This window comes from Zonotrichia albicollis, chromosome 6, assembly GCF_047830755.1.
Source record: "Zonotrichia albicollis isolate bZonAlb1 chromosome 6, bZonAlb1.hap1, whole genome shotgun sequence".
In the NCBI taxonomy this organism is placed as follows: domain Eukaryota; kingdom Metazoa; phylum Chordata; class Aves; order Passeriformes; family Passerellidae; genus Zonotrichia; species Zonotrichia albicollis.
Window position 1 is genome coordinate 15329156 of NC_133824.1, and position 10621 is coordinate 15339776.

Below are 10621 nucleotides of genomic sequence, written 5' to 3' on the forward strand. Positions count from 1 at the left end.
TTGAACTTGTCTGGCTGCAAAGAAGGTAAGAAAGACTATCTGGAGCCCATGGGATATGTGAAGTTCTGCTTTCAGGGCAGGGAACCTCCTACAAGAAGACCCTCAGGGTCAGTGCTGAGAAGCAAATACATTGCCTGTGCCCCAGCCCTGACCTTGGGTTTTATTCCATGGTCAGCCTGGCCAGAGCTGGGTACTGGCTGATGGTCCAGCACACCATAGCAGGGGGAAAAACCCAGCACCATCCCAGCTAAAAAACTGATTTGGCAAACCACCTCCAGAGCCAGCAGCTAATTATAGCAGGGGGGTTTGCAAAGCTTTCTAGGGATAACGACTTTTTGTTGCTGTTAATTTAGTGTGTAAATCATAAACACTTCCAAGCTCTTGCTGTTTCCAGCTGTTTCCTGTCCTCTCTTTCTCCTTTTGCTTTGTGCTGGCTGCACATCTGTCAAGGGTTAATCTGCTACTCTAGCATGGGACTCTGCTTCACAGCTGCCTGGCACCATTGCTGGCCCCTGCCTGGGGGAGCAGGTGCCTCCTCTCAGTGAAGGATGCTAGGGGCTTCCTGCTGGCCTTCTGCAGCACCAAAACCATTGTTGCATGGAGCCCAAGCCAGGAGTGGCAGGCTGAGATCCACTCTGCTCAGAGAAAGTCACTCTTTCCCTGGAGGAGCAGGCAGCAGTTACTGCTGTGTACATAACATGCCTAATGTGCTTTTGTCCTCTGCAACAAGGTCCTTGCTGTGTTGGATGATGGACCTTGCTGTGAAACTCCTGGGATACAGAAATCCCACAGCCACAGAGGATGGAAGCAGGAGAATTCCTGCCCTAATTCTGCAGGTGCTAAAGGCCTGGAGATGTCACCTGAAATCATACAGTGAGTCTGTGGCTGTCTTAAACTGCACTTTTGCCTGCTGCTTTGAGCACAAAACTTCCTGACTGGTTGCTGTTGAGTTGTCTCAGTCTGCCAGCCTGGACTGGAGCTGAGCTGGACCAGTCCCCTGGCACCCAGCATGCATGGTGTTTGTCTGCACACAGAAGGAGCCATGCCCAGATTTTGCTGGGGCACAGGGAGGGTGAGGAAAGCCCATCTCTCAGGGATGAACATCAGATTTTGTAGGAACATGTTTACAGCAACGGAGATCCCATTACCTGATTTTTTTTCAGGGCTCTAGCTCCAGGAATTTGCATCTTAGGAAGCACACAAAAACCCAGCTGGGCCCAAAAGGATCTCCTCTGGAAGGAGAAAAGAGAGTGATAATGCCAGGAGAGCCTAGCCAAAGCCTGTGCAGCAGGTCTGAACTGCAATGCCTGGTATTAACCTGGGAAAGAGCAAAGTGTGGTTGTGGTCTGTGGATCTTGAGTTAAAACTGTAGTTCCAGAGAAGAAATAAACCTTTCAGACACCCCTGTTCTGGCCTGTGAAGGGACACACCTCACTGTGTAGTTACATGGGTCTTCTGTGCTGCTGGCACACCTCTGGAGCAGAAGACCAGAAAAAAGCCCCAAACCCCAGCGCACTGCAGGTTTTCAGCTGTAGTCCTGCTGACCTCACTTTTCCACTTAGTCAAGATAATTTTTTATTCTAGTCTTGTCTCCTAAACTTGTCTTTTACAACACCAGTGGTAATGTAATTATTTTTTTGCTTTTAAGTTACCAAGTATATTATCTTCTATACCGAAATGTACTGGATTCATTACAGGTTTATTAGGCCTTCCCTTATGTAAGCATTGCCTACAGTCTTAAAAAGGTTCAAAGACCCCTTTTGGTTTATTGTTTGATGGTTGCTTCTTACTCATCTCCATGTGCCTCATAACAGCATAGTCAGTGAGGGTCCACCTCTGACTTCCATCACTGTGAAAAATTCACTTCTGTTTTCTGTTTTTTTAACCTTTGTCTTCTTTACTTTACAGGACTTTTCCCTGTCAGATTCTTAAAGAGCTTTTGGGCCAGAGTATACTGAACCTTGCTTTTCTCCCTAATCTTATACAACTCTCCCTTCCCCAAATAGCTGAAGGACTACTAAACTGTGACTGTTTTCCAGCAATTCCAAGCAAAGCAGAGGTCTGGGGTTTCTCATTAGCATCGTGCAGCTGCACTGGAGGTCAGCTGTAGCTGCAGGAGTGTGTGTGCTGGCAGTAGGCAGATGTAGTGCAGTGACCTTCCCTAGCATGACTTAAGGCTCAGATCTCCTTCACCAAGTCAATGTCTGAAGTGGTGTAAGGCCTTAATTGCCGTTGCTGTGCCCTGTTAGAGCTGGCACAGCCTTAGCACAAGCCTTCCTTCACTGCTGGGCCAGTCCAAGAGATTCACGTGTGAACGGCTGCCAAGGCCTGGCTACATCACACAGCCTGTTCTGCTGCTCTGGGGATGCTGATTTCCAGCCTGTAAGGCAGAGAGCCAGCAGGGGAAGCACCAGCATAACCCAGGGCAGTCAGTTTTGCTGGAAGAGCCCTCAAATGGCCTCTGAGAAAAGCCCTGAGTCCATGAGCCCATGAGCCCCATGCATGTGGGTTGCTGGCCGAGGCCAAAGCATGCCCTATTAGAGTAGCAGCAGGATGCCTGAAGTAAACCATGCTTGTGATGAAAGGAAGGCAATTAAAATTCCACTTCAGTTGCCTTCCTGTCCCACTTCCTAACCTTCCAGCAGCAGGTGATTAGCAGGGCCTGCCTTCTGCTGCCCTGGCCCAGCTGTGGCAGCAGAGCCTGCAGCAGGCGAGCACTGCTACCACAGCACAGCTGCCAAAGCACAGCACAGACATCACAACTCAGCTGTCACCTTTGCCTCAAGCTGACCTAGAACCAGCTCATTTTTTTTCAGTTTTTAAATAATTTTGCTCTCCTTTTACCAAATTTTTGGCTGTGAACTCACTTGCTAGCCCTGCTGTTTAAGGTGTCCTGCACTGCTGTCCAGGATTTCCCAAGTGGAAAACCAAGCATAGAGGCTGTACAGTGGGATCAGTGTGCTCCCTCACGTTACCCGCCCCCCGCAGCCTACCAGGTGTGCACAGGGTTCATCTGTGCACAAAAATCCTGGCAAAACACCTGCATCCATTCTCCCAGCCAGCCATGCTTTAGGGCAGACAATCCTGCATGCCACAGGGAAGCTCTGCCATATCTACAGCTGCCTCTTTGTACAACTTCCTTTGTTCTCACAGATCAGCTCAGGGATGAGTACACAATACAGAATTTTGTTCATGCTGCATTCTTGATGTCTGTCTGTACACACTTTATCATGATTTTTTCATACTTCAGCACTTTGGAGTAGTGAGAACAGGCTGAATGCTCTTTATAGTTTAAAAGGAGACTCCAACAAGTCTCCATTCAGGGTCTTTTTTAAAATAACCACTTCGGTTTTTTTCTTGTCTTCTCTCTTGAAGGGAACAGTTACCACATACAATTCAGATTTTAAAGAATAAAAAGCAAGAAAAATCCCCAAACCAGTAAATTTCACCCAATAACATCACTCTCTTCTAGCTTACTAGAGGAGCTCTGCAGAAAACACTAGGTAAAAACAAAGTATACAAGAGAAGCTCATGCCTCAAAAAGAAAACCAAGCACTTCTCTCACCCTTAAGGTTAAGCAAGTTGACACTTCTGATCAGTCAGATTTTCACCCCTCCTACAAACAAGTTTATGGCTTTTGAAGACAGCTCCATGAACTAATGTATTAACAGGTGAGAACAAGCATTTTTTTTCTTCCTCACCAGTTAAAGCAATAGCTGAAGTATGATGAGCAAGAAGTACTGCACGCTGTAGACTCTAAATGGAGGCAGGAATTTATTTCTGAAAAAACCAGTCTGCTTCAGCCTGAAGCTCTTGGAGGTAGCTGGCCCTGGGCCCCACAGCCTTCTAGAACCATTCTGTGGGTGGGAGTTTCCCCAGCACTGGTTTGCATGATTGTCGTTCCTGTAGAGCAGACTGGTGGAAGTGTAAGAAATGACTGTGTTGAAGGGGATATGCAAAGGAGAGGAACAGCTTGAACAGGATCACAAATCCCTTAAAAAATGGGAAGAGTTTGAAACATTTACTACCGGCAGATCAAAAGCAGATGGAAGATGAGCAGCTGCTCAGACTAAAAACTGCATCAAGCTCATGCTCTGTACTCCCCCAGAAGTGAGGAGTAAATCACATTGGCATCAGCAATCCTCATTGATCGGTGTTTTTCTAGACAGATCCCTCCCTGAGCTGATCACCCAACCCTTTGAACTCAACCCAATCCCAGGACACAAATTCCACAGTGTTTTTTTAAGTTAGGTTTATTTAGCAATAGAAGTATGTACATGTAAGAGAATCCCCTGCAGCACAAGACATGCACAAAGCAGTGAGGGACTGAAAGTGGTGCTGCTCCATGGCCCTCCTCATCACCTGTCATCCAACTCTACTCTGCGGCAGGGCCAAGATTAGAAAGGAGCAGGCGAGAATTTTATCAGTCCATGTGGCAGAGTCTTCAGGCAGAGCCTCCCAGCAACCGCTATTAAAACAAGCGAGCACCATAACCAAATGTCTGTTTAATGCCCTCGAAGTAGTAGCGCTGCCAGCCTTGCTTTGTTCTTTCTTCCTCACTGGCAGGAACGCCCTTGCCTTCCAAGCACACCTCTGTCTCGCCACCTTTGTCATTGAAGTTCAAGGTAATGGTTGCAAAGTGCCCTAGAGGAAGCAAAGCAGGTCTGTCAGCAGTGTGTGGTACAGTACATACGGCCTCTCCTTTCACGGGGCACCACTTAAGACTCTTCGAGGTCCTTCCCAGAGGGTCTGCTTATAGCAGCTGTGGGCCTTCCCTAGAAACACAGCTAGCAGAGGGCTCCCTCTCCCTGCGGCTTGAAGCAGCTGCAGCTACAGCTGCACAAACAGCGGCTTCATCCTTCCTACCTGGTCACTGCTCTACACAGTGGCTGAAGAGGCAGACATGATAGTGTGGGACAGGAAGCTGGGATAACACTGGAGCAGCTCCAAGAACATCCTGTGCTCCCTCATCAGGAGCCACAATAAAGCGTGGCAAATGGGGCTGGTATCCCCCAAAGACAGGCATGTCCATTTCTGGACTACTTACCAGCTGGCCAAGATTTAAATCTCCATTTCATAACAAGTTGCTTCTCAGGAACCTTGAAAAGGAAGACAAAGATTGAGTAGCAATTTTGGGAAATCTTACAGTCTAATGGAAAACATCTAGAATTGTGTTGATATGAATGAAGTCTTAGAGATCCCTTGTGAAACGCACACACAGCAAGAAAGAGACTTGAAGTGTCCTTTTCTTTTCAATCCCCTTCTAGAAAGGCATGCAGCCCCAAACACCGGGACAGAGTCCCTGACTGTCCAGAAGACTTTAGTGGCAATTGAGTCAAAGAGAAGAAGGGTCAGTTACTATCTTTAACACTCCTCCAACCCTTGACAACTAAAATCACAAAAAGACAGGGGAGATCTATGACTGGAAGTCACATTTTCTCCCCAGACTGAAGTGCCATGCATTTATCCATACTACTAGGAATGTTTCAATAGCCACAGAAATTATAGGTAACTACTGGGCACCAGGTAGAACCCCACAGTTAGCTAACAAAAAGCATTATAACAGAACAGATGGGAAGTTACAGCCTGATAACAGTGCTGCCTCTGAGCAAGATACACCTGAACTGGTTAGTACTTACTAGGTCAACAAACTCTCCTGTGACACTGCCATCCAGCAACTGAAACTTGCCTCCTTTATCAGCCTCCAAGGTGGCTTGTGCGTGGGTGAAAGCTTGGACCATCTGAAAATAATTCGGGAGCAGATCTGTGTTACTTGACATTATCTTCCTGAAAACTTGTTGCCTAATGCCTCCCACCCAGCTACAAAAGTTCTGCAAGAGGAGGTGGGTCAACAGTGTAAGGTCTTCAGCAAAAGACAAAACCCCTGGCCAGAAAAGCAAGTTTTTAGCTACTACAGCAGCATTTCACCTGCCCAAGGAAAAGAACCTCCAGCTTTCATAGTGCTATGCAGTGTTCTGAGTCACATGGTGATTTACTTTGTTGATTTCTAAATGAAACCTAATTCTCGGAAAAAATATTCTTTGCTTTTCCATTTTCCTTATCAAAACAGGAAGAACAAAAGACTAAGACAGTGTTTAAATAATGATACAATGCTGCGCTCTCATCCTAAACTATGTAAAGCCGTGCAGAAAAATGGAAGCTATTCCCAAAGCATGCTTTTGATACCACCTAACCTTAAAAGGAAAAAACAAACCAGAAGCACACAATTGTAAATCCCAAGTGATCTGGCTACATGTAGTAAGGGATACACCTACAGACAGATGCTGACAGCAGTCTGGAACTTGCTTCTGGTTGGCACTACTCCCCTCTTGTTAGCTGTGTGAAAAGATGCACACACAAGCTTTCAGCAACACCTCTGCAGAACAGCTTTCTTATTCCAGTCTCATGGATTGTGAGTGTCTGACAGAACTTCTTAAAAACCTTATTAGAAAGAGCCTGCTATACGCAAAGAACAGCTCTGAGAAGAAGGCAGGCATTACCTCCTGAGTAACAAATACCCGGTAGAGCTCCTCAGGAGATGTTAAGAAGGTGTCCTTCAAACTGATCTTACAGGTAGGGATCTTGACTCCTATGGATTTGGACTGTGGTATGGCAGTGCTGCTCCTGGCAGCCGTCTGACAAAACAACATGGAAAACAAACACATACACACTTGTTTGCACCGAAAAAATCAACAAATGCTTCACATATGCAAGGGGACAAACCAAGGCTATTAGTAAAGATGCAATAAGATACAACCATACTTAAACGTAAAAAGCAGATTTATCACTTTGCTTGGAAGAAACATCATGTGCTGCCAATGGAAACAGTCACACCCGTTCCAGAAACTGCCAGTTGCTGAATGTATATATCCTATACACAACAGAGGTTGCTGCTGTAAGTCCCAGAATCTAATACAGCATGCCTTTCTTCACTGATCCCACAGCATGTCTGCAGTTTTGTTTACCTTGCGCTCTTCTGCTTTAGGAGCCACCTGAGGTGCTGCTTCCATATGTTCACCGTTCACTGTGGGCAAAATCATGCCCTGGGTGAATTCTGGAAAGACAGGAATGTGCCCATGAAACCAGTTAAAGATCAAGTAAACCTTCTGAGTGTACTTTGAAATACACAATCAAAAAGGGCTTCCTGGTTTTCCCCTTGCTCTTGGCTAGCATCCATAACTTGAAACAGTGTTCAGAAAAAGTAAACAGACCTCTTTTCAAAAGTAACTAATTCTTTCCCTTGCTACTCTCCACCAAAGGCCCTGTCAGAACCTGTCTGCACTAACAATGAGGAACTTACCTCCTCTTCCCCGCCTAGACAGAGCATCTTCCACACGCTGCTCTCACATTAAGGCTGGTTAGCCGTAGACTTAGGTAGCTTTTTTCCTCTCTCACTCTCTAATATAAATTGCAATCACATCACACCTCAAAAACTTTTGCCTTGCTGATCTAGACACACCAAACCAAGCTTTTTCACTTCTTGCATCACTGCAGTAAAAAACAGTAACTTCCAACTCCCTCATTGATTTATCTTTATCGACACCAGATGCCAGGACTGTTCATGGAAAGCCAGACAAGCCTGGCCAGCACCCTGTCCACCAGTACTAACACTTCTGTAACTCCATCAGAACCTTCAGCCTCGTTCAGAATCACATTTGCTTTTTCTCCAGCTCAGTCACTCCTGCTTTTACCAATTATACAACATTTTGCTCCTTTTTCTTCCTCTTCATCTGTTCAGAGTAGCCAAATTCCATTAGAAAGCAGAATTGTATCAAATGTGCATAAACCTGTATCCTGCAATACAGTTCCCACTTACTCTCATTTCTTGCAGCCCACAAGATCATACAGATTTTACTGATTAGCATTCTTATCTTTCACTGGGTGACTGCATATCCCAGCCTGAACACTACAGTGCCTGAAAAAAACCCAAGAGTACAGAACTTTAATCCTGGAAAAACAGTAATCAGTGGTGGTTTGTACCCAGCATATCTAGGACACATAATGTAATATAGCTAAATGGATATAAAAAGCAACTGTAGCATTCCCAGCCTGTATTTGAGAGGAAAGCCAAACACAACCAAAGTGCATTGATTTAACTCCAACTGCTGGACTCAGATTTAACAAAAAAAAAAATTGATCCAGATGCTGAGACAGGTCATTAAAAGACACCAACAAAACCTCCAGAGCAATTTTCAGACATCAGTTACTCTAAAACCCAAGTAACACTAGATGTCTTTACCACTGTGGCAAGAGGGAAAAGAAAAACCCAAAACAAACTACAAACTGGAGAAGATATCACTTTCCAAGGCAGTAAGCCAGCTGAAGGCCAGACTGTGCCACAGGCAGTGACTACGTCACTGGGGTGACCAACACATTTTACTGGCTTTCATTTTCTCCCTAGGTTCAGGATATGAAGGGCATTCTCAGTTTTAAAACATAAACTCAAAATTACTGTTTATTACTGCATTACCACCAGAATCAATCTTTCTGAGCTGAGCTGTCTAGAGCCAGAAATGCTTCTTCCCAAAGTTACTGTTATTGCTCTGACACCTTTCTGTTGAGATGGAGAGAGCATCTCTTTACTCCCATCTCTTCTTTAGAATTAGTCCATATGGGTTCCCATAACACTTCTCCCTCTCAGTAACATACCCGTTTTCAGAGTGCTGATGTAAGTTTTCATTGCATCTCTAATTTTCTTTGCACCCTCTTGCTTCATCAGGGTCTTCAAGTTAGTCTCAGGCTCATCTTTAGCAAGGCTGACAAGGATCTGAACAATGAATACAAGCACTGATTAACAAGGACATATGTTCACAGCTCTTCTATTGCTCACTTCAACATCACAGACTGGCTAAACTTTCATAAACAGCTCTGCAGTTTTATTCATCCATCACCTCACCTCTCTCAGCCTACAGTGCTGTACCTGTGTGCCTGAATACCTCCTTGTGCTACAGAGCCCTCTGCATCCAGGAGACAGGAATTCATTTGATAAAGGTACAACATGACAGGAGAGCGACCCTTTATCAGGGCGTGCAGTGACAGAATGAAAGATAACGGTTTTAAGCTGAAAGAGGGTAGATTTAGATTAAAAGTTAGAAGGAAATTCTTTAAGGGTGGTGAGGCACTGGAATAGGTTGTCCATAGAATCTGTGGATGCTCCATCCCTGGAGGTGTTCAAGGCAAGGTTGGATGGAGCTCTGAGTAACCTGCTCTAGTGACAGATGTCCCTGCTCATGGCTGACAGGTTGGTAATAGATGACCTTTAAAGATCTCATTCAACCCAAAACATTTTTTGATTCTGTTAACTTAAGCAGCCTCTAACAGTAAAGAATTCTACACAAATGTTCTAAGAAAGGTAACAAGAAACAAAATATTAATGCTGTGAATATTCCTGTTAGAATAGTCCATACATCCAGCTTTGCTTACCTCAACTTCATCGATGTCGTTTTCATCTGAGAGATTAGGAATCTCCACATAACCTTTGTACTTCACTCCTGTCTTTGAGGTGCCTGCAATTATAATTATATTGCTCAGATTCAACCTTTCTTACTCTTGTTGCTGTCAAAGCAAACTTGTATTGTATCCAAATACGACACTTCCCTTTATTATTATTTCCCAAATGAGATGTGTATCTTTGATATTATACACGAATCTGACCTTGAAACAGAAGGGGTGCGTATCACTCACCAGTCCACGCCAGCTTGATAGCCCACTCATAGAAGAAGATAAGTTTCCCTTTGCGGTTGTTAATGGAGGCCTCTCCATCCAGTTTGCTCACTTCTGTCACCTCACATGCCCCTTCCTCACCCTCCACCCTGACAGGCAGGAGGAGAGCTTTCAGCCGCTCCGTGGACCAGTTGGAGGCATCCCTCTCTGTCCTGCAGGAAAACCGAGCAGGGTGACACTGCGGGACAGGCCACGCTGACAGTGCACATCGGGACTATCCAGCGCTCCCCAGTCTTGTCTCCCTGCCCCGCTTCGACGCAAACACACAGACATTTCTTCCCCAGGCCACCTGCAGCCATTCCCCCGGCACACCCGCACGGAGCCGGGGCCGCCGGGGAGGCTCAGCCCGGCCAGCCCCGCCTCAGCACCGCTCCGCGAGGAAGGGACGGGGGCGGCCCCTCTGCCCGCGGCTCCGGCCGCGCAGCCCCCTCCGCGCCGGGGTCGGCGGGCGGCTCCGGGAGCAGCCGCCCCGCTCACCAGTGCCAGTTGTTGACGTTGGTGGCGTCGGCGCGCTGCTCCACGATCCAGCGCGGGTCTCCCTCCCCCCACTTGGCCATCGGGACCGGGATTGCCGCCTCCGCTCCGAGCGCCCGTGGAAGCTGCTAGAACCGCCGCGCCGCCTCCCGCCTTCCGCCCGGCGCGGGCCCTTCCGGCACGCCCCCGCGGCGCCACCCCGGCTTATTGGTTCCGCGGGCTCGTTGGTTCCGCCGCGCTGCAGGCAGCTTGGGGCGTGGGCTGGTGATCCCGTCCCTTCCCGTCCCCGCCGGCTCACAGCTCCCGGAGTCAGCCCACAGTTCCCAGAGCCCAGACACCGGTCCAGACACCGCTCCGCCACACTCGCAGACCGCTGGGACTGGTAGTCCGAAGACAAGTCACTGCGGCCTGCGGGGCACGCCGG

The 10621-nt window shown here is 47.0% G+C and overlaps 1 protein-coding gene across 1 annotated transcript; it reads right to left on the reverse strand.

Moving 5' to 3' along the window:
* Positions 1 to 4225: 4225 nt before the first annotated feature.
* On the reverse strand, positions 4226 to 10480 carry AHSA1 (activator of HSP90 ATPase activity 1). The gene is made up of 9 exons (XM_074542556.1): positions 10201 to 10480; positions 9685 to 9875; positions 9424 to 9506; positions 8650 to 8767; positions 6966 to 7054; positions 6501 to 6635; positions 5640 to 5741; positions 5048 to 5099; positions 4226 to 4644 (listed from the first exon to the last, which is right to left on the reverse strand). The coding sequence occupies exons 1-9, from the start codon at positions 10278 to 10280 to the stop codon at positions 4472 to 4474; spliced, it is 1023 nt and encodes a 340-aa protein (XP_074398657.1). The 5' UTR covers positions 10281 to 10480; the 3' UTR covers positions 4226 to 4471.
* Positions 10481 to 10621: the final 141 nt, after the last annotated feature.